The sequence below is a fragment of the Pithys albifrons genome, chromosome 1 (assembly GCF_047495875.1).
Source record: "Pithys albifrons albifrons isolate INPA30051 chromosome 1, PitAlb_v1, whole genome shotgun sequence".
Taxonomy (NCBI): Eukaryota; Metazoa; Chordata; class Aves; order Passeriformes; family Thamnophilidae; genus Pithys; species Pithys albifrons.
Window position 1 is genome coordinate 24,516,380 of NC_092458.1, and position 24,860 is coordinate 24,541,239.

The 24,860-nt window shown below is 37.4% G+C and overlaps 1 protein-coding gene across 1 annotated transcript in view; it reads right to left on the reverse strand.

The window, feature by feature from the left end:
• The window catches only part of TMEM131 (transmembrane protein 131), a 95,973-nt gene that overhangs the window by 32,295 nt on the left and 38,818 nt on the right, over positions 1 to 24,860 (reverse strand). Inside the window, exons 4-17 of the mRNA XM_071547599.1 lie at positions 23,990 to 24,058; positions 14,041 to 14,164; positions 13,027 to 13,143; positions 12,094 to 12,216; positions 11,332 to 11,412; positions 10,482 to 10,632; positions 10,280 to 10,336; positions 8,921 to 8,982; positions 3,742 to 3,850; positions 1,849 to 1,957; positions 872 to 1,025; positions 600 to 770; positions 229 to 339; positions 10 to 144 (exon numbers count right to left, since the gene is read on the reverse strand). Of these exons, the coding sequence (XP_071403700.1) occupies positions 10 to 144; positions 229 to 339; positions 600 to 770; positions 872 to 1,025; positions 1,849 to 1,957; positions 3,742 to 3,850; positions 8,921 to 8,982; positions 10,280 to 10,336; positions 10,482 to 10,632; positions 11,332 to 11,412; positions 12,094 to 12,216; positions 13,027 to 13,143; positions 14,041 to 14,164; positions 23,990 to 24,058 (1,573 nt within the window). The remainder of the gene's footprint in view (positions 1 to 9; positions 145 to 228; positions 340 to 599; positions 771 to 871; positions 1,026 to 1,848; positions 1,958 to 3,741; positions 3,851 to 8,920; positions 8,983 to 10,279; positions 10,337 to 10,481; positions 10,633 to 11,331; positions 11,413 to 12,093; positions 12,217 to 13,026; positions 13,144 to 14,040; positions 14,165 to 23,989; positions 24,059 to 24,860) is intronic.

Here is a 24,860-nt window from a genome sequence, read left to right on the forward strand (position 1 = left end):
ATTACTTACTGAGGACTGATCAGATGCAGTGGCATTTTGTAGTTCATGGTGGTTTGCAATTATTGTTGTTCTGTTTCCCTTTTCAGCTGTTAGAAGTTCCACGGCCAAACCATCCCCTATAATATGCCAACTTTTTATAGCCAGCTTAAAAATAACAAAGGTACTGTTGTCAGTAACAACACTGATGTAAACTTTTAAAAGATAAAATAAAAATAAATCCATCCTTACCTCTATTGGATTGCTGTTGATGACTGCAAATAAAATGCTGGTAGCTTCTGTTGCACTCAATATGCCAAAATCTATAAATCGTTCCTCAGTTTTTGGAGGCAGTACAAAGTACTAGAAAGATTGACAAAGGTATTTTAGCATAAGTTAAACAAAGAGTGTTCAAGCTCTAAGCTCATTTAAAAATGCATTGGTAAGTCTAATGCAACAGTACTGTGATAATCTCAACATTCTACAGATTTGCTATGTAAAACTGAAGGGAATAAAAAAGAATTTTTCATCAGTAACTGAAATAGAAGCAAGAATTAAAAAGAGTCCTATGAAGTCTGCCTCCAATTAGATTGAAGTAGCTAGAAAAAAAGAAAAATACTTACATCTAGAAATCCCGTGTATGCTCTGACAGGTAGGTGAAATTTAGAAGCATTGGTGATCAGTAGAATATTGTTATCTACGTGAACAGATGATGTGGAAGGCATAAAATGAAGTGTAAAAATATATCTGGATTGATTAGGTGGAATTAAGACTGGTTTACTGAAGTTCTGGACCTAGATCAGTGAACAACGAAGATCAATGTTACAACTGAACAAAGTGGATCTCATTTAAGCATTTATTATCACGCAGAAGTATTCAGGGATATGGAACTTACTCTAAACATTGGTTTTGCTTCTTCTGGTAACACAACATCATGTATAAGGACTGCAAAACCGAATGTGTTTGTTAGATAGATCAGCCTTTCCACAGAATCAGCAGCACTGTCACGGATGTGAAAGAGTGTGGCAGCATGATCAAACCCTAAATATCTGTTAGGAGAGAACAGTGTAAGGAAATAAAGATTTTCCCCCAACAGAAAGTGTTTTCTTTATACGAAGACTAGAATTCATTAATACCAACAACAAAAAAGGTACAACATACCCCAATGCATGCTTAAACTGTTATTAGCACTACAGGGACATTGATAATTAAGTAATTCAAATGAGATAAGAAAACCCGTGAATCAGCATAATAGGAGGACTAAAAGGAAGTGTTGAAGTATTAAGACAATTTGCAAGTCATGCATGTTTCTTATTAACAAAACCAGGTGTCTGCAGCACCAGAGTTCCAACAGGTTAGGTTTAAAATACTTTAAAGTACTCTGTCAGTTTTATTGATAAAGTAGCACCTCATTTCAAAATGTTTTTAAAGTCAACTTAGTCAAACTGTGTAAATAAATAACAAAATGAGGAGACACTGACAGTTCTTTCAAAATTTTGCTTAAAAACAAAAGTATTTTCTCTACCCTTACTCATATAGCTAGAACACCAAATGCAAAACCAGAAAAATTTACAATACTGCATTTCTAAAATGTCTCATCTGCAACCTTCAGCTGCTTTAAAGAACAATCCCCTAAGGTCAATTTGAACTCAAGCCTTGAAACCAGCTTATGAATTGCTACGACTACCTCATCTACTTCTTTAGGAACAGAAAAATTCAAACAAGTAATTGCAGTTCTGAATGAGCTCCAGATTTGGAAAGCTTGGGTATCACCTCTTCACATTCCACTCTTCCCTCCTCAAAAAGTCTAAACTTCCTGGTAATTTAAAGCATTTAGTTTTTGAACTACATGCTCAGTTACTGTAAACTTACCCATCCAACACTTCTGCTTGATATGGTATTTCAAGTTTGGAGTAGCTCTTCTCCTTTGCTTTCACAGTTATTTTCCCAGAAGACTGTGATGCTTTTTTTGCTTTTGATGCTGTACATACAAGAACGTAAGAAGACAACAAAAAATTATCTATTAGGTTAGACTAGAATGAGTGGAAGAATAAAAGCACAGAGTTAGCTCAGAAATCATGGAAGAAAAAGAAGGGATCTTAAAGAAATTTCAGTAAACAACTGACATGGTGTAAAGTCTGTGAAGCAAGAGATCCGAGTTCTGAATTTTTCCCATTTAACACCAGTTAGATGACCTGTCTGATTTAGTGAGCTTGCCTACAACAGGAAAGCCTGGTTGCTCCTGTCATATAAATAACTTCAAACCTTTCCAGAGGACAAATTTTATCCCAGATGATGAGAACTCCCCAATAGGAGCATGGAATACATCTATCCCTCCACTAACAAAAGAGAAGCTTGATATTGTTGGGCCACTCACACAGAGGTACCAGATGAAAGGAACTTTGAGCCAGAAATACAGCATCTTAGTAACAAAGAAATCAAAAAAAAAGCTAAACTTCATAGAAATAGAAGCAGAAGCCATGTAAGAACCCAAACTACACAAGCACCGAGAATGATGCTCACAGGTCTGTTCCAAGATCACAGGACAAGCCATGTTAGCCTGGCAGCAATAATGCCAGAAAAGTCAAGGGATTCAAATACTAGTTAAGAGAAACCATCAAGTCCCTGAAGCCCCTGCATGTATCTGGACAGCTGAAATTACAAATATTTAGGGCTGGCTGCTTGACTGCAAAGAATTCACCGAGTCAATTCCTTAAATGCATTAAGCATCTTGACTAGGTATTTTTCCCAGGCACTACCACTCCTTCCAAAAGGTACCATATGTCAGCCAGTAGATCCTCATATAACAATTCCTACCAGCTTCAAAATCTGAACATATTATCACCTTATATTAACATAGTTCAGCTATTTCACAATTTATTTATAGGCTAAAACACACTTCACTCATCTTACAAACCATAAGCTACTAGATATCTAAAGTGTTAATTAACAATAATAAATAAAGAAAAACAAAAACATAAAAAAAATAAATCAATCCTCTCCTCTCTATCCATACAACTTCTAAAGTTATGTCTACCAAGTATTGCATCTATAAGGTTCTATTTTTAATCAATCCAGGCAGAAATACTTACAGCACCAATTAGTACCTTAAAGCATTAATATCTGGGTAGTCACCACCACTCTGACAGTTGCTTAAAATCTGTATAAAAATGGAGGTGACTTTCTACAAAATGTCAGCATAGTATTTACAGTCACAGTATGGAATACCAGCTTGGAGGGGACCTCAAGGATCATCTGGTGCATCCTGTCCTTGCAGAAGCACAGTCTAAACAAGATGGCTCAGCACCCTGGCCAGACGGGTCTTAAGTGTCCAGCTCTGGGGAATCCAACCTTTTCTAGGGAAATTGTTTCAATGGCTGATTGTTCTCACAGTGACAAAATTGTCTCTTCTGTCTAACTGGAATCTCCCCAGGCTTAACTTGTACCCATTACCTGGTTTATTAGGATTTCTCAAAAACAAATGCCTGTTTAGACTAATAATCAGTGTCTTAACATAAGACTACTGTTGTGTTTATTAGCAAAATTAAGAATACCTTCCCATCAGTCTAAGTTACTTGCTGATCACAGAGACAACCCTTTTGGAAATAACTGAAATTTAAAAGAACCATAAGCCTTTTACAGGTTAGAAAGTTCCATTTCCTTCTCAAAATTACAAATAGCATTTCGTTGAGAGAGTGAAAATGATGAAGCTTCAGCAAGTTTTCAGAAGCACCCAACAAATTCTAAGAGAGGAGTGGTACTTACCATCAAAGCTAATACTTGCAACTTTGGTATATTTACTTTCAGAGGCTTTTAACGTAACTGGCTTGAAATGTACTGTTATAGCTTCGTTCTGTGGTGTAGGTCTAACACTCTGCAAACAATCAAAACATGAAGCACCTGTAAATTTATTATTACTAACATGCACTGCAGCTTTCACGTATTTCCAAAATGATACACCTAGTTTTGGTCAAGTTCTTACAGGTCTGTCTTTTCTATAAAAAAGCAGCATTATAAGTTTTAGAATTTTTTTCAAGTCCTGCAAATTAGTCAGTATGCAGGAAAGTGGGCAATAGAGAGCTCTCCTTTGGGGACACTGAATCAATTCACAGTATGGTCAGAGACATGCTAATAAAAGAGAAAACAAGCCTTATTTAAATATGATTTATTTTTTATTCTTAATGCTGCAGGGTTACAATAGCTAGACTATTTGTTTCTGGGGCACTTGCTAAGAAACTGTCTTGTTTCTGATCCCATGCTAAATCTGCAGAGCTGCCACAGAGTCAAAAACAACTAACTATATAGAGAACAGTTTTGTACATCTGAGATGACACTCACTCTACCCTAGCACTTTACAAGGTCACTTTTTACATCTGAGGATTACTGTTTTAAGCTGAATGGAAAAGGTAAATTGGGCATTACTGGAATAGCTATTGTGTCAGTTATTAGCCAGAGCTGATGTGCAGAGGTACTCATTGCTACGCAGCAGGACTAGGGATTCCATGTCATCATGTAAAGATTGCTAGCAAACTCTCTATCTAGATTCCATAGACAGAAACTGGGCATGGAGCATTTAAATGCTCTTATTCTTGTTTTGCTTAAAATTAGGATGGCTGCCATGATTCTTTCTCCCCCGCTGTCTTCTCCTGCTTTAAGAACAGCTCAGCTGCTCACACAGCAGCTGCTAAGCCACAGCAAATTACAGGATGCTGTACTAAGGAAACTGAAATGAGTGCTGGTTTACCTTGTGCTGGGCTGCAAAGGTTTAGCACCTGCTTCATAAGCAGCTGAGCCTTTCTTGGTCAGAGAGGAGCAAGGCAGACAGCTAGTGGTACAAACTGACTGCAGTTCTTCCAAGCTAAGCTGTCCTTAATTGTAAATTAAAGCCATAAAACTGTGCATACAGAACTAAGTTCTGCAGACCACATGACCTGTAGAGGAAACAAGCAGCACTTCTCCAGCATCTAATGAATAATCTCTCTTAACTCAACTAGAAATTTTGTATTTTGGTTTTATAGTACTGACCTTTGTCCACCACCTGAATACACACGGTGCAGATATTTGCTAATTCTCTTCATGAGTCAATTAATAATTATCTCAATTTTCTTGTAACAAAATCCATACTACTAAACTGAAATCTTGATGTGTCTTTAAAAAAAATAAACACCTCTTAAAGCAGATGAAACCAAAGATGTCATGAAGTTCACAACTTCTGCATGACAGAAAGGATAACCATTTCTAGAAGTTATTTTCATGCAAAATGCCTTCTTTCATTACTGGTTTTAATAATGTTGATTTCATTTAGTAAATAAAATTGGAAATATTCAAATATTCATCTCTTCCCAGAAAAACAGCATCTCTTAAACCGCAAGTGTAACACAACTAGATGTATTTACTCAAAATGTCTACAGCTCATTAATTTAGTAAAGAAAGGAATTTACATTGTTTTATTGAAGATTTCTGAACTACACAATAACCATTTTTCATTTGTTGCTTGGTTACATGCTACAAAGGGAAATATAGAACTAAAGGGAGAACAAACATCCTTAAGAATCCTTTCAAACTTCACTTTCCTCAAATTTCAACCTATTTCAAATAAAGCTCAAGCAAAACTTGTCCTGAATTAAAATTCATCAAATATGAGCAGGTCATGAAAATATATGCAAAACAAGCTCCATCAAGAATCTAAACCCATCGACTTTCTCAGAGAATTTCCTACCAGCAACTTCTGTGGGGAAGAGCAATTCTAAATAGACATGCTTCAGTAACACACGGCTCTCTCACTGCCCCACTCAAGATCCCTGACTGCTCTATGAAGACACATTCAACTTTTAGAGTAAGAGCAAAAATATGAAGACTTTATATTTCTGAAGGACACGGAGGGGGCAGAGAACTTCATGCTGTTGAGCAGTTCTTGAGAGACTGAAGGATTAAGGACTGTCAAACTACATGTATTCTAATAAACTTGAGAAGATGGGTTGAAAGACTGGCACATGTTCTTCCATACTGTTTACCTGTCAAAAGCTCCGGAACTTAATTCTGTCTTGTCCACCCACCCAGCACATTGATCTAAAGACTGAGCAGGCTGTACACTTCCACTTACAGACAGTAAAGACACAGCTACCCTGCTCCAAGATGAAAAAGCTTTGTGGCTACAGGCAGCAGACTAGGGCTGGTTCTGCTAGTGCTGAACCACCTCTGTACTGTTTTATTCACTTTTACAGACATAGTTGTGAGTAATAACTTGGCCTTTTGTTTAAACAGGGAAATATTTAACTAAAGTTCACTTTCTCCACAAAGACCATCCAGAAAGACATTTTAATCCCTGATAACTTTGAGATGCAGGCACTTAAATGTGCAGACAAAACAATGCAGAAGCAAACTACTTCTTTCAAGTTGGTAACAGAGCTAATTCCTTCCTTATACTAACACATTTGTTTTCAAACTGAAAGAACTCAGCTTCACTACGGCTCTCCTGAAGTTCCTGGTTCTTATATGCATCAAACATGATCAGGAGCTCGAGTTTTGAAGTGTGCCTTTACTTTTAGCCATCAAAAGGGCTTGAACGGCCTTAAGGAAACACAAAATTTTCATTTTAGAGAAGGTATAAAAGGAAGTGTTCAATAATCTATATTTACTATGTTTTTGACTGCATAGATTAATTGTTGCAGCAATGGAACAGTTCATCCAGTCATGAAAAAAACATTATTCCCCCCAATAATGGAGCAAATCCTACAAAATGAGAAAGATTTTATAAGAAGTTTTAAAACTCAAAAAAAAAAAAAAAAAGGTCGAGTGACTTGCTTTTATTTTCCACAACCACTTTCTCAGACCACAGCATGACTAAGTACTTGAAGGCAGAACAACTACAACTCTGGCAACAGTATTTGCAGTCTCTCACATACTGATGACCTGAAGATATTTAGTTCCTCCAACACCCTGCTTAAACATATGCTAAATATAGCCTTGTCCTTTTCTTCTGACATTAAGATGAAATTTGTCACATGGGTCTGTCTCGCTGCTTTCAAATCCTCGCTCTAAAGGGTCAGAAGTCCATTTTTCAAGTTTTTCTAGAACTAACCTATTCCCCAGGTTCCTTCCAAAAATTCTTTACTCTCGCTTCCACTTTGAAATCCCTTTATGGGCACAGGAGCAGAAATGCCCACAATGCTTCAAAAGCTGGAAAGGTTACAAAGCTCCAACAAAGCTGTGCCTTAATGAGAAGAACAACTGACTTGATGTGCCATATGTAACACACTACAAAATACATCAAGTCTGGACAGATGTGGTAGCTTTTTCATTGCAAAAATGAGTCTCAAAGGCTTTGAGAATACCAAATTTACTGCTTTGATACAATGCAAAAGAATTACTTATTTGAAAAAGTTTTCTCATGACATGTCTAACAGTTATCAAATGACACTCCCATTAGACAGACACCTCTGTTTTATGGCCCATGGTCTAAACACCACAGATTTGTCAAAAATCGATAGGCCTGGGATTTTTTAAATGGTGGAGTATGAATTAGGATAACATTATCAGATCCTAGAAGTGATACTGATGGTTTGAATATGTGGTTACTTGCACTGCACTCAGAAAGTACAAACAAAAAACAGCCATGAAAAACTGTCCCTATGTCAAAATCCTGTAAAAATCTAAGAAGATGGGCATGCATATCTAGGTGAAAAAAATAAAATTACCAACCTTCTGATTGTAAAAATCAAAGTTAGTTGGATTTTTGCTTTTCTTTTTTCCCTAAAAACCCTCCATGGAAGCTGGGTCATTGCTTCCAAAGCAACAAGAGACCTTATAGGATCACCTGATCTCATAAATGCCATAAAGCATTAGGAAGTCAGTAAATTAAACGGTTTGCAGTATACTGTAAGTTTCTCTTAATGTGAAAATTATTAGTGAATAACAACTTAGTAAGCACTGCTGCCACAGTGAAAAGTCATATTCATTACTAAAAATGTGTCCTGTTTCTACTTTAAATTTATCTAGCCTCAGTTTTCAGTATCCTAAGGTTTTGCTAGATCTCTACTATCAAAACACTGTTCTATATAGTTTACAAACACAGAAATTGTCTCCAAGAGCTCAATAAGAAACCTCTGTCAATCCTTCAGTCATTCCTCTGGCTTCTCTGATTTCTTTTCAACATTTCAACATTTTTGGAAGTGCAGTGGGACAAGGTATAGCTAGCTAGCTAGCTACACAACTAAATCTGGAAAACAAGGAAGACAGGAGTTGGAGAAGGAAGAAGTGAGAAAAATAGTGGGTGATGCGAAAAATCACACAGGAAAAAGTTATGAGTGAAGCAAGGTGGACTAGCAGACCAGAGCCAAAATTCTGTATTAAAAACAGAAAGTAGAAAATTCAAACCCTAGAATTCTAAAGCTGGCTGCACTTCGCATCCAGCTCCAGTGATCTTACTGGAAAGGGCTTTGGAGTGTTTAGGGTTTTTTCGTATTTCAAGCTACAAAGCAGATAAGCTCAAGAAAACAATAGTTAATTTACAGTCAGCTCCTGAAAGCTACTCTTTGCTTATCTTAAAAGATTATGTTGGGCAACCACTTTTTATACCCATGAGTAAGTATGATGTGGATGTGTGTATGATGAGGACAAAGAATCTCACAGACTCTGCACTAATCTTTCATTCACTGAACATGAGTTGCTGCTCTCAAGTTTAAAAGCTTCCAAAGGTTCAAATATTGCAGGCACAGGCTATAAATGCCATTCAAAGCACCCAAGCATTCAAAGACAGCCATGAAGCAAATCAGTTTTACCATGCACAAAAGGTATTTGCCCTGCTATTAAAGTTAAATTTTCAGTTACATATCACCTAGCTTCTAATTCTGAATGCTACATGGTGAACCTGTGAATGATCAATTTTTACAACAGAAAGCAAAGCCAACCAGAAAGTTTCAAATTGAAAGGAAATAAAACTTACTGTAATTGGCACATCTTTTGTTCCTGAATTTAATAAATGCAGATTCAAAATTTTTGGGAGATCTGTTAAAGAACAAAAAACACACCTGGCTATTAGGCTATTTTAACATAACACCCTTACACAAAGCCATCTGCACTAGCTGGTTTCTCACATAAATCCACTGTTCAGTGTTAAAAAGTTAAGACTAACATGACAGAACAGCCCAAATAGCTAGTCCCAAGAAACTGACACTTAAAACTTGCATTTTTATGTCTTAGCAGATATTACATGCTTCAGTTAATCACTTTTATTTTTAACACATTAAGAAATGAACAGGTTAAAAATATTACAACGAATGATTTTGCCAGATGCACCAATATTCAGCAGAACTAAACTTACTTTAAAAGCTTCCCATTAAGCAAGTTGCAAGGAAAAGTACCTCAGAAGCTGTCATTTTTTAGTTGACAAAAGATTCCATTTTTTTCCATAAAAAAACCCTTTTAGTTTCAAAAGATACCTTCAGTTTTACTACTTTCCTTTGAATATATTTTACTTCACTCAACAATATTAACCCAAGCGTAAAATGTTAAGTGCAATTGTGTAAGTGGCACTTGAGGAAAGATTCATCATCGTAAGTAACAGATTTGATTAAGTTCGCACACCTTCCCTATTCCCTGTGCCTGAAAATATTAAAACTTATGCAGATGTAAGGCAATGCATGTATCTATGTATGGCCAGGATTCCCAAATGCAGTTTTGGGCAGGGCTCTCCCCACGTGGGTGTGCCCTTCCAGCCTGCACAGTGGATTTTTTTAGGTGAGGCACAGCGTGCACAGAACTGGCCCCACCGTTTAAGTCCTCAGGTCCATCTGCCACGGCCAAGAGAGCTTGGACAGTGACAGGGAAGTCCTCGGGACTGTCCCAGCACCCGGTACTAACCGGGGCTGACCCTGCTGAGCATCCGAGATCTGACGGGATGGGATGGCAGGGAGGCATTGAACTACCAGGGGATGGTCCCCACTGAGACTCAAACTCAGGTCCTTGGGATTCAGAGTCCAGAGTGCTCCCCATTTGTAAGGTAATATTTCAAAACAAGTTCACAAACTAAGCAAGCTGAAATGGTTTTCAGACTAAGCCATGTGCAACTGTGTAAGACTAATGTTAGCACTAGACCCAGAACCAGACGTGCAAACTGCTGCCTGCTTGTGTACATCTCAGGTATACTTGCAGGTCAATGTATCTGTGCACTGCTGTAACATGCTGTTTCTGTCTTTTAAAAAGCATCAGTCCACAAGAAGCCCTGAACAGTACAAGGATAACAGGGCTTTCCCCTCCCCACTCGACCCCTTATAAATACTTTGACATCTGAAGAACAGTTTACCTTGTGTTCGTAGCGTACCAAAATCTAGCATTTCTGTTGATGAATAGATTCCTGGTGCTTTAAGAGGAAAAGGAAAAACACAACTTATTATTTTGACATTATACTAAGAGTTAATTAATTTCAATAGCTTCAAAAAATCACCCTAACCAAAATCACAAAACAAAACCAAAATCAACAAAAAAACAACCACTCTTCTACAGACCTGTTGTAACTTCTACTTCAACAGGGAGAATGATAAATTCTGTGTTGTCTGAGGCATTTGTTTTTATTCTAATGAAGGCTGTATGATTATCTGCTTCTCGTGAAGAAAAGCTGGCTCTCATAACTCCTTTTGTTTCATAGGGAGGTATTTCCTGGTAAATAATCAAAGCACATTTATGAGATTGCAGTAATTACAATAAAAGCTGTCACACCAAATAATTACAGCAGAAGTATTGAGTATAATTATCTTAAGAGAAAAACCTGCAAAAGGCGAAAGAGGTAGGTTGTATGGTATTAAAATTACCATCAAATATATAAAGGATAGTTGTAATCATCTAATATGACACTGATCAAAAGTAAGTATATGCAAGAGAACTTCCACATCCCATTTCATTAACAATCCTATGATTCCAGGTTTTATGTATTAATTTGCAGTAACAAGACAGTACACTAAATTAACAAAATCTACCAATAAATAATGTTCATAAAAATGTTTCTGAGTACAGTAACATCAAATATTGGGTTTGCATATTCTAACTGTTTTGTCTCCAAAGCAGACACAAGCCATACATTTTTACTGCTAAACACAAACTGAAACAGTGCAGAACACCAAACAGCCACAATTTCATGGAGCTCTATGTAACATGAATGTGATTTACTTTAATTAAAACTTTAATTCAATTTTTACTACCATAACATTAACAGATCCTGTTACAGTTTCCACTTTTATGGAATATTTTAATGATGACATAACAAGACATAAAGTTAGTAAAAAAACCCAAAGCCTAAACTCATTAAAATAAAACATGCCCAAACAAGTACAATGAGGGCTGCAAGACATGACTACTCACCCACAGCTTCCTTGTACCTCCCTGCTGACCTGTTGGAAGCTCTAAATGGAGATCACCTCCACTGGAATACATTTCTACTACCTGAGGTAGATAACAGGAAAACATTTAGCACTCAGCTTTAAAGGGATCCTGTTCTAGTTATGAGGTATTATCAGATGCAATGGCATAGCTTAGTGACTATTTGATCACTGGCATATCTTATAAATTCACTTTAGAGATAATACAGCTGTTTGCTAGTGCTGTGTCTTTCTATAGCATTTCGCAGTTTGTGGATCACTTACTTAGCAGAATCAGAATGTGGTTAGGTGAAGACATCAATCCTGCCTTAACCTAAGAACACTTGCTGACATTACATACGAGGCTACACCCTAACAAAACCTTTGGCTGTGCAAAACAGGCATCAGGAAGCTAAGAGGCATCACTGAATTAAAAGCACAAGTTCTATTTAACTTTTTCTGCTTCAGTATTCTTCCTAATTACCACTGCATTTTCAGAACTCTTCTTAATTACCAGTGAAGGCTAAATACGTATTTTGCAGTAATTGCAACCACTTTAAAAATTGAAATTTCATGGTAAAACCTCAATTTAGCAAATTAAGAGATCTGTGACTATAAGCTACAATTTCTAGAACTGACTTGTATTTGAACAGAAAAAAACTTACACAATATAAAAGACTTGACCTCAAATAGCTTTAAAATTCAAACAGAATTTTACAGTTTAATATCGTAAACAAGCATTGAATGGTTCTTCTCTTTGGCTCACCTGCAAAGGTTCACTGTGAGGGTTATGTATATTTATTATAGGAGAAAAACTGCTATTTACAGGAACTCGTGCCCCAATAAACGGGCGCAATCGATAGGGGTTCGGAACTCCAATGCCAAACACCTGGTTCAGAAAAGGAAACACAAGTTTAAGCAGCTCTATGTAATTGTTGCAGAGCCTAAAATATGTTCACCAGTTTAGCAGCCTTTAGTACTCTTTAGATTAATTCTGTAGTTACTTCTAACCAATCATTTTAAACCAGTATCATTTGCAGCTGAAGTGTATTTCTCATAACTACTAATACTTACACTGACAAACTGAGAAAACAGGAAGTTGAAATACCACCTTTTTTTCAGCCACTCTGAAACACTAGACAGCCTCTAAAGGTTAGAGAGATATGAAAAGTTCCTTTAATCATACCATTATGGAACTATCCATATGGGAAGCATTTTTGTTGTTGTTTACAAAACACTGCCATGATAAGAGTCATATTTTTTCAACAAGGGGATTTCTTTCATTTTTTTGCTTTTCATTCTCTCTCATCTTGTCTGGTTTATCTTTCTGAATCTCAAGGGAGTAATTTTTTGCTAGCTTAATGAATAACTTTGTCTTGTCACAGATCAGATAAATGTAGAGCTACAGAATGAGCCACTACAATGTGCCACAAGAATAACACAAAAAAGGTGTTGGGAGGATTTTAAATCCTACGTAAGTTTCATAGATCTGGCTTATAGTACAACCTTATGGATATTTGCAATGGTGTATCTTTGTGCTACAACAAGCAGCAGCGATGGAAATTTCTTCAACTGGACTGATGAAAGAAAAACCCAAACAACAACCCGCCACTTTTGTGCAGAGTCTTTGATGGTTAAGCATTGCATAATAGATTTGATTCACACTTCATGACTTCTCCCCAAACAGTAATTCTCTTACCTGATAAGTAAATACGCCATGATTAGAAGTGTTAATAAATAAAGTGTTCTCTACATTTCCCACTACTCTTGCAAGGAAAACTACGTCGAAGGATGTGTTCCCTCCTGGAAGAATTTTCTGCAAAAAATAAAAGCAAGCAAGCAGATAAGCAAAACTGTTTACTGAAGACATTATACTGTGCAGATGAACAATGGGTTTTGAGCTACAGAAGATCTCTCTGTGTTCTTTATGGAAATACTGAAGTCAAAAAGTCTACTGCAGATTTGGAAAAAAAATAGTAGAAGTTTCAAACAAATAAAATGTGTAACAAAATATTAGTATTTTTAATACTAATAGTTTACAACTATTATCTAGTGCAGGATCATACTTAATTGATTTTTTTGTTTAATTCTGAGTTCAGCTTACCACAAATACTTTAGACTGACAGTTCAGATTCCTGGAGAAGGGCAATTACAACAAGACTTCCATAAATGAGAAAGGTTGTTTACAGACAGGTTTTCTGAAGTTTTTAATATTTACATGGCCCCTGTTAAGCCACAGGCCCTGCAGACAATACTGAAAGCAGAAGATTATATCTGACAGCAACGTGGTTAAAAGTTAACCTTGCTGACACCGTGATTTTGAACATGCAATTTCCTGTAACATGATCACTTAACAGCTGCAAGTGCATTAGAGTGACTACTTTACACTAACACTGCATTTCACATGACTTACAATTTTCAGAAAAATTATAGGAACAGTTAGTTCCTGTCAGTGCTGTAAGGCAATGTAGTCACTTCACCAACACAGGAGATCTGCTGTTGAACCATCAATTACGGTATACGGTTCCAACAGAGTCAGAAGTCCTTGTGTTTCTGTGCTCCATTCAAATCTGCTCTGATGTAAGATCAAGAACTGCAGTATCTTATTACTTTTAGGTATGTAATTATTGCAGTAAGTCACTCTTTTAAAGAAACTCCCATTCAAACTGGAGTGTGGGAAGAAAAGCTTGGTTTGGAAAGCAAAATAACTTACCCGATTCTGGAAAAATGATGCATGAAAATGTGATGTTGTAGCAGATATTGATACTAATGTAATTGTTTCTTCTGAGCTAGGGTTATGTAGGTAAACTTTTTCCATTTTTGGCATTCCAACTGGCCTGTCAAAACACAAGAGTACATTTTCAGTGTCAGAAATCTGGACAACAGAGCACTGGGCTTTTTCCCAGCAAACCAGGTAGGAGCATAAAACTGATGCACACTGACAACAGAACTTTGCATTTTGCGCTTTTTTCAAGTAATGTGCAAATTGTACTTAGAATTACTCAGTCGACATCTTGTCCATTATTTCATTGATTGCTTTTTTTGAATGCTTACTCAATGTCACAGCATCCTCACGGAATTCTACTGCCAGGTTTTTACTTCAGAATCACAAGAGGTAAAGTTTTCTATTCCTATGCTAGAACCCCTAAATCGTTATCTTAAGACAGGGTGTACACAGCAACTTAAAATAAACAGAACAGGCCCTGGACAAAATTTAAAATGCCATTTTTTCTGTGATAGATTTTTAGTAGTCTTACCCAGAATCCAGATTTTGTCTGGCATTATATTTTATAATATGCTCTCCAGAATTAAGTAGGCAGACAAGTGCAGCAACAGCATTTTTATATGTATATTGTATCTGAATTCATACCTTAAGGAAAAAAATATATCCTTGACATAAATTCTGGAATTTAAGAACCCTAAAACACGGAAGTCACACAAGTTAGACAACAGCACAACTTGTCAGTAACAAGACATGCTAACAATTTATTAGACAAGCTTTAGGCTTGTTTCTCTTTTGCTTACAACAGCTGAGGTGACAATAGATGCCCCAGTTTCACCAAATATTTTTCAGACTTTACTGGGTTTTTTCCCGATTTTTTTTCATGCCTTTTAACACATACATGCTAAGCATCAGCACCAAAGCACTAATAACGTGTGCAGATTACTAACTGCTCAATTTTGAATTCTGGCATTCAAAATAGCTTTCAGGCTACATGTACTCCATGTAGCACTCTATCCCATGTCACTTGCTCCAAACTTTGCAAGGGCAGCAAAACTATAGATTAAAATTACTACCTGTAGTACCTGAAGTGATGATGACCACGAACAGGCAGCTGTTTTGCCCTCCTCAATTTAACAGGCCACATTAATAAGTGCTATTGCAGTCACAGTTTTTCACCTTGGAGGGGGGTGTGGGTTACATGTCAATAGACAAGGCAATGTAATTTGCTGTAAATTAAAAGTTCCATTGAATGGAGAATTTAGTCACAATAATCAAACTACAATTTACAAAGTGATTGTCATCACAGAAGCTCCTACTTCTGAAACAAGGGCTAAAAAGCAGATGCTAAAAAGACACCATTAATTCAAAGACACAATTATTACCAGCATTATCACTAACAGAAAAATGTATCTGCACTGTACTACTGTAATTCTCTTTGCTTTGCTTGCTAAGTCCACCAAACTTCATGTTTCCAACAGCAACCACTTGTTCTTGATCATTCTTCCACTGTCAAGAACAGTCATTTTGACTTCTCTAACTTAACCAGTAACTCAAACCACAATTTCAACTCCTCACCTTTTAAAACCTGTACGAACCCGAACATCCGGGCTAAGCCCTAAGAGAAAATATGTTTACCTGTTGCCAGCACACACTAGGATGTTAGAAAGGGAACAGTTTATCAGTGGTGACAATGGCATTAACTGCTGTCACTGCTGCACTGTTGGTCAGTGCAATCAAACAGTTAACCTGTACACCTGCTCTCCCTTTGCTGGGGAAAAGCTCACCAAAACTGGAGGAATGCAACCGAGAGCCAGCCCTCCGAATTTCCCCATCTCTATCCCCACCCCCAGCAAACCCCACCACTGCAACACCAAACACGTGCAAAACCACAACAGAAAAAAAGTGTCTGCTGACAGGGAGTTATACAGCACCCCCTGAATTCGGAACCCACGCGGCACTTTTGCAGCAAATTCCTTGTTTAGGCAAAGTGGTCAAGCCTTAAATAAGTACTCTTTGATTTCACCAACACAAAAACAAAGAAAAAAAGGGGGGGGGGGGGGGGAGGGGGGAAGAAATAAAATAGTAGTATGCTCTGGCTCTGAAGAAAGCTCTTTCAGTCTTTCCTGAGGACCACTTGTCTGTTCCCTAGTTCTCACTGCAATTTCTCGTTCTCCTAAGTGGAAGACATGCTCCCAACACCTTGGTGCAACTCTGCTGCTTGCCAAACTGCAGTTCTGGATACTTCTCTTCCCCACAGCACATTCAGCAGCTCCTCAGGAAGGGGAAATCATCCTTTTCCTCTATTACAAAATACTCCAACCAGTCTTCACAAGAAAAGCTTAAGAGCTGAAAACAAGAATCAAGCAGGACAGTTCCTTCCACCATGACAGCAGTGAGAGATGAGACTTTAAGCACTGTATTACATGTTAATAAATGACATGTCTGCTCTATCACTCACTGTCTGTACAGAGAACCAGCCATGAACTGAAAATCCAAGATCAGAGCTGATTTCAGCAACACTTTTTCTGATGCATCATGTGTGAAACACCACAAAGCCAAGTGTTGAATCAACAGGCAATACTGAAGCACCAGTCTGTTCCTGTCAGAAAGTAAAACTCATTACCCAGGAAATATTCCAAATATTTACAATCTTTTTAAGGCCTTCATACTTTTCCAGTTCTGAAAAGAAGGGACTGTAAGACAGTATTGAAAGGCTACTAAAATCTCTAAGAACAGCCATTATTGACACCACAATGCACGAGCTTCCCATTCCAGACTAAACTCCCATGGCATACTTAGTGGTGACAGAGGCAGAAGACACTAAAATTCTGTTGTTCTGTTCTGTTATGTTCTATTTCATTATTTTGCTGATAATTTTGATTTTGAATCACAGTCCAGTATTACATCTGGCTGAGATACAGCTTCCCCTATTTTCTTTAAGTTTGATGTCAAACCAATCTACAGAAATAGAACTTCATGAATCTCACCTGTTTTTCTGCTACCAGACATGGTAAAATGCAGGAAGAACAGAGTGCACCACACACCTTTCATGAACATACATTCCAAGCAATAATCTGTTAAGGGATGCTTTCCAAGCTCAGATTATCAAGCCACAATGATCTGCACAGGTATAGTGTTACCTTATGCCAAATTTTACAGCAGAATTTCCTGGGGCAGTCACAGCTAATACTTTTCATTGTGAAAAGCTGGTCCAGACACACACCTTCAAGCAAACACAAACTGTCAAAGTATGCAAGATTTTGCCCCTGATCCTTTGTCCCTGCATAATGCTATGTCCACCTACACTGATAAAAAACCTGATACCACAACCTAGATGAGAAGATGGTAATTAACAAGGGTGGGGTGCCTGTTCAAATGAGAAGAGAAGCCTCTGTTCATGTTCTTTAACTGCTGCAACTCTTTCCAAAGACTGAGCTGGTACCTGCAGTTATTGTAAGCATGTCCTTGTAATGGAATTAATTGCAGCTCCAGGGATCAAAAGGTAGATTCTTTTAACAATGGAAGTCAGCTCTTGCAAATTCTGGGGACATGAGTGATTGAGTTACTGGCAACAATAACAAAAATTTTAAGATTGCAAAAATACCCAGTACTCATTGTGAAGTAAATACAGATTGAGAAAATGCCCTTTTAGAAAAGCAATTGATTTTTTTCTTACAGTATATGGTTTAAACACCTCTGTAAAATGCTCACTTGATTTATGAAAACATACAAATCTATTACTGAAAAGCAAAGGATATAAATTCAGCAGATACATTCTTACTGTTCCATCTTAAATTCTTTGTGACGAGACTGGAGAGAGAACTGAAGTCAACCAAAAGCTTTCCAGTTACAGTTTGAAATGCAGGAAATATATGTAAATATACTCAAGATCCAATTCTGATGAATTCCTCATGAATTTGAGAGTTTTACATATGGTTTTCCCCAAGTATTTTTTTCATTTAACATCTTTGGAAACTGCGGAAACAACTGTAAGACCAGTTGCCTGGTACACACAATGTATCGGGGTTAAATCAGTATCCTGTCCATACAGTGTCCTATGCAGGCACTCAGCAATAGGACAAGGGGGGGGCACGTGCTCAAGCTCTGCCAGGGGAAATTGAAGTTGGAGATCAGAGAGAGTAATCGGGCATTGGAATGGGCTGCCCAGAGAGGTGGTGGTTTCACCATCCCTGGAGGTTTTTAAACTGAGATTGGACGTGGCACTGAGTGCCATGATCTGGTAAAGGGACAGGAGTTGGACCAAGGGTTGGACTTGATGATCTTGGAGGTCTTTTCCAACCCAATCGATTCTATGATTCTGTCAGACAGGGGTGTACAGCAGATGCCCAGAAGGCATTAATATGTGGCTTGGGAACTTCCTGAACCAAGGAAGATGGTTCTCTCCAGTCAGAAGAACAGAGTGAGTGAACTCCAACAATAAGAACTTGGGTGTCGACTTGAAACATATCCAACTACTTTTACTTAAAGAAACAAAACAAGCTGGTCCTACAAGGTTACCTCTAGAGACTGAAAGGGAATGCCTATTGTACACCATTATGAAGAAAATGGTAGTTCCTTACACAAAGGAAGCCTGCATGATGCACACAACCAGAGAATCAGCAACTCGTGCATTCTTCCTGTCTCATGTGAAACTGCATGCACTGCTAGAAGAGTGACACAGGCAAGCAGCTTCTGTAACTGAAGTCAGAGTAACTGGAGCACATATGTTTGAGAATGCAAATGCATCTCCAATTCAGAAGAGCAAAAGAAAACAGAAGGGGGTGGGGTTTGGGTTTACATATTCACTAGCCTATAAATCACTTGTTTCGTAGCTTTCTGATTTACTTGGCTTGTAACAGAGAGAGGAAGTTCTTTCACATTATACTTGACAAAAAGTTAGTGTCCATGTAACATACTAAACAGAACAAATGCTCCATTTTATGTTAGGAATCCAACTTAAGAGTCCACATCATAAAAACATACCCTTTCCAAACAGTATGCAAACCCCTATATATAAAATGCCACCAAGCAGATGTTATCCAACCACACCACCAAGTGTGATCAGAATGAATGTAAAGGTGTAATGAACTATTACTTGTTTGGCACCATTTTGCATTCTAGTGAACAAAACTTGCAGCAAATCTGGACAAGGTGTCAATTTACTGTCAACAGTTTCTCACATTTAAAGAAGTCCAAGGGAAATGAAAGTTTTATTTTGCAACATTTCTGTAAAATTCCAACAATCTCAAACTCTCACACATTACAAGTGTATCAAATGTACTGTGTAAACATGTGGCTCTACATTATAGGCAACTCACAAGTCCTTTCACAAGTTGTAAATATACTAATTTAAAATGTAAGAAAACTAGTGATTTGAATAAACTCTCTGGCTGCTAAAATTCTACACTATTACCATTAATCAATTTGCTAAACTTGTACTAATCTTATGTTATTTAAAGTAACTTCCATGGCTATAGGGGCATTTATATCTACCATATCTAGTACATACAAACATTTCTTCTATAGCTCAGGAAAACTTCAAATAGTTAAACTGTTCACAATATTATTCTCTGTTCTCTTACCATGCTACTCCTACCCTAAGTTTTACATCACAAAAGCCTTACAAGACTGGAAATCAGTTTTCACTGCAATATAACACATTCATTATATGCCTTGACTATTCAAATGCCCCCTTGCCTTGGTCTTCTTGTTTCTGGTTCATGCAATTAGCAGTGTAATTGAAAGCAGCGCAGTCCATATTCAAAGGGAAGCATATCAAGACAGATGTAGCATGGCTGTGTTCTCCAGAACTTTACCCATTCAGACACTACCCTGTCCTTAAAGCTACAGGAGTAAAGTGCACCCCTTTTGTTACCTAAAGCAACATAAGGTCTCCAGACCTGCAAGAAGCTCTCAAATATTTGAAAATTACCAAGCAATTGCTTTCAAGGCCAGCACAAGCTTTCATAAAATATCCTGCTAAATACTACAGCTCACAAACAAAAAACACAAAACCATTACAAAAATTCCCTAATAAAAACACTTCATGGGAAATGTAGTGAGATTGTTTATCAATAGAAAACTGAAACACAGAACTTCAGAATACTGTGCTACCAATGAGGAAATTTTGTCTTAGAATGGTACCTTGCTCAGATTGAGTGAAGCAAGAACCTCCATTCACCACAGCAGCCTATGTGGATCAAGAATTAAAATACTACTGTTGCCAAAAGTATAATTTCATACATTACCAATCATTTCTATGTAAACTTCATCTTTACAATAATTCCACATTTTAAAATTTTGATGGTAAGCAGTTCTTGCTTATACTGTGTTAGTGTTCTAAAAGTACCCAAAGTACCTTAGTGCTCCATTATCAAAAGCTACTTCTACCAAAAATCCTAGTTATGAAGAACTTAAACTTTACTTTTGATACAGAGCTGATTAACAAAGGGAATGTATCGAGTCCTGTTAAGATCCACCTTCTCCCACAAAGCAGGTGCAAGAACTGAATATAAACTGCTCTGCCAACAGTCTTCACTCACAGGCCCTGTGAGTCCTGCCACCTCTAATGTGAAGACCTCTTAGACATAGAAAGCCATACAGGTAATGATTGTTCTTCCCAAACAGCCTCTGAACAACCAAGTTCCAAAGCTATGGAAGATGTTTACTGTTTGTACATGAGAACACCTCAGTTACTCGGTTTCCATTTAACAACTGAGGAAGAGAGTAACAGTTTAAAAGGGAGAAAACAAGAAACAGGATGCAGGTAAGACTAGTCAACTAGTTATGGAGCTGTTTTAGGTGGAGGGTTTTTCACTTGTTTACTTTAAAGCCCTGAACCTCCAATACCCAAGATGTTGCAGAATTTGTTCCAGAAAGACTGGTGTTGCTTCAGAAACACAAGCAAGAGGTTTACACATTAAATAACCAAATGAGTATTCCACACGTAGTCCAAGCAGTCCCCTGGCACAGGGATATGGGAGAATGTGCCACAGTTCTATCTCATTCCCAGAGGCTTAATGTATACAGAGAGCATTTGGGTTTCTTCAAGTGAGCTGAAGATTTGCATATCCTAACATACAGAATACATTTCCTTTGATAAATGTGAGATTACCTGGACTGCCTTCAAAGTAGTAGGACATGGCAGTGTTTGTTTTAAATTAAAACAGCATTAAGAAACCCCAACTGTTACAAACCAGAAGTATAAGGCCATTGTAATCTCATCTCCAGGTGGAACACAGGAAGTGTGTCCACAGCACCTATGTAGCAAATTAATACTGATTTTGATTTTCTGAGATCTCTGTATAAAATAACTTCAGTTAAATATTATTCCTGCTCGAGTTGGCATGTTTTTTGATCATCTGAGTAAACCTACATTCTCAGCAGACCAAAATGTCACAGGAATAATGGCTTAACTTCCAAATGAAATTAAATATTAAGACTCTCTTTGGCCTAGGAATGATACGTGTTGATAGCTCAGCATAAACATGAACTTTGAACAAGTTTGCTCTATTAAATGCTACCTATTAACAAAACATCCTTTAGGTATAGTATCTACTCAGAAACTAAATATGAACTTTATGCCTTTCCTAAAATCCACAAATAACAAAGACAGAAGAGCCAGAATTTGTATGTGAAAACTGTCTGTTTTAAAAGGCAAAAACTCAAAAGCTTAAATATGCATAATTTGACTTCCAAGATGCTTGGCACCTGTAGCTTGTTCTTGCCACAAGGCTGAGTTACTCACTATTTCTGAGAGTTGGTTCACAAATTTTGAACTGAACTTTGGGGCTCCATATCTAAACCTTTTCTAAAACTGCTTTTGGCATCTTATTGAAGTTTTAATAAAATCAGAAGAGGACTTCTGCCTAACACTATGACATAAATGGCAACAGATAAATTAATTATCATATACCTTTAAAAAAACTAAATGGAACACAGAGGGAATCAAGATCTAACACAGAGATGCCTTATTTTGATTGACAGAAGGCACCAATTATTTTAATTATTGTACAGAGCCATTCCCAAGTAAGAAATTTGTGCTGCTTTAACACTGTAGTAGATCTACACTATGTCTCCAATGCTTTTAGCTCTGGTATGAACAGCTTTCATAAAAAGCCAAAATATAATGAAGAACAACTTAAAGTATTTATGATACTGTCTTGGATCTTTTAGCAAGGGGAAAAAAATTGTCTTTGGCAATCCACAAAGTAAAGAAGCACATGCGGCTTTTTTCAGACAGCCACACCAGCTCTAGATAACCTTTAAAGGCACGGTATTTCAGAGCACATCAACACCTCATTCATAGTAGAAAAAGGTGCATAAAATACACTTCAAATGTCAAATTCTGGATTTACTATGAACTGAAAAGTTCTATCATTCTGAAGAGAAAATAATTTGAAACCAAACCAATAGTGAAAGTTACGGTAACTCTAACAAAACACACGCTGCTCTCCAAGTTTGAATTTGCACTGCACTCACCAGTGTGATTTGCTGACCATAACCTCATTTTGTTATAGCAGAAATGCAGTAGAGCAGGGCTCACCACGAGGCATTTTGCTGTTCAATTTAGAAACTCAGTATCCTCTTACTTAGACCAGTTACTGACATTAGAGAAAAACCCCAAACCAACATAACAGAAAATACAGAACATAAAAAGCTAGACGAAATTCTGAAGGAAGAAGAATGAGGGGATAGAGTGACTTATTTGTCTTTAATCAGAAGGTTACAGCTTTTCTAGACTGAGCACAAATAAATTATGTAAAATTAGGCATTTCCATATAGCTTTGTTATTTAGTGACATTACAAGGGGTTGGGGATTTTTTGTGTAGAGGTCATTTTTAGAAAGCTGCTCTATGCAAACATCATCAAGTTAAAGCTTCCCTTCTTTAAGAAGGACAGAAATATACAACACCTCAATACACAGGAGCTTCCTTGCACATCCCTGAGTCACCACACTGTACAACAGTTTTTCCAACAGAAAAGGGGTACTATGTTCTTATTGTTAATCTGTGGCTTATCTGTAAATAAAGCAGCCCTTCACCCAGCAGCTGTACTGGCTGAGGATGGGGCAACCAAGGCTGTGCTAAGGCACACCTGGGCTGTTTCCATTCTTCCAGGCTGAACTGTTAACAAAGTGTCTGAAATAACCCTCACTGCAGTTTACACTGGTCAAAGTATCAATGATGTATGGAGGCTGCATCCATGAACACCAATTTCAGAATCAATTTTGACTGTTAAAAAGAAGAGGGATTGCAGCTACCTATACACAGTAACCAATAACTGGTAGGAAAAGTTAAGACTGGAATACTTCCCAGAGGAACTGATTACAAATGGGTACATTGATGAAATTTTTAAGTTCCCTTCCTCCTCCCTTTCATTTCTGTTTTAGAGAAGTCAGAATTGAAACAGGAAGCAGCTGCAAGGTACAGAGTATGGAGCTAACTAAGCTCCTGCAGGCTGTTTGCTTTCCTTGAGGCTGTATTTTCACAACTTGACATTACTGTTCCAATAAGTGCAGATTCACTGCCAGGTTGTTTGCCACCAAAGCAATAGTAAAATGGGCCTGTTATGTACAAGCAGGAAGGTCACCTCACCTCAGTACATCAAGTTCTAGACTTAAAACCAACTGCTCCACAGTGCAGCTGTGCAAGTACCTACACCACCAAAGCCATGGCAGCCAACAAGTCACTATACAGTGTTTAAAACTGAGTACACCAGCTCTCTGGAACATGAAGGACAATTACCTTTACAACCTATTAATGCAAACTATGTATACAACTTTCTCCATCAGCTTTAAATGCTCTTGTTGCTTGCTTTTGTTTCTTTGTTTGGGGGTCTGACCTGTCCCCCCTGTCCCCTGTTGGGTTTGGGTGGGTTTTTTTTATTATTATTTTTATTTGTCTAATTAAACAGATCAAAAGACTTCTCAACTTACTGTTCATGGAAATCCAGCATTGGTGGCTCAAACCGGAGGGGTCGGCAATTTCCCCGATACAGGGATACACTGCAAGAAAAATTGAAATGCTGTAAAAGATACTATTACATTACACATATTTGCTCCCTTTGCATTTCAAACAGCCTTTCCTTAGCAAAACATGCATTAATACTTATAGGGCAACTAATTCAAAAGATGAAACAGACAAAACAAACTTGTCCAGTCAGAATATTGTGATTTTACCATCCACTTACATGATTATGTGGTGTCTCCAGAAAATACTACGCAAGAGTACATATCTTGAAAATGGACATAATTGAAGTGTAAACTTTTCCTCCATGTAAGGATGGCTATGTGAAACAGTATGTTAAACAGGTTTACATCCTCTCGTGTAGAAATGACCAAACATCGCTAGGAAAGATGTTCTGGATATTGTCCAATGCATAACAGTAATTTATGTACACATAATGAGTTTCTCTAACTACAGCTATACTAGTACATAAACAATCTCAGACCCATTTGATGGTACTGAGGCCACACAGGAGAAAATAGCCCATATATATACTGTTCAAAACTTGTAATATCCTGAAGATGACAACTCGGCTCTGGAAACATTCTTTAGCTTTGCCTATACCAACCTCCCACTAGGAACTCTTCAGGAGACTTCTAGTAGATGAAGACCAAAACTTAAAAAGTATTCAAACAATCCAGCAGGAAAGACAGCAAAGTACCTAGAAGCAACTCCTACCACTTATTTTACCCGCACAGTTATACAGACACAATCAATAACCCACAACAGAAATACTAAGAAGAAAAAAAGCAAAGCAGTTTCATTGCCTGAAATGTTTGGTTTTTGTTGTGTTTTTTTTTT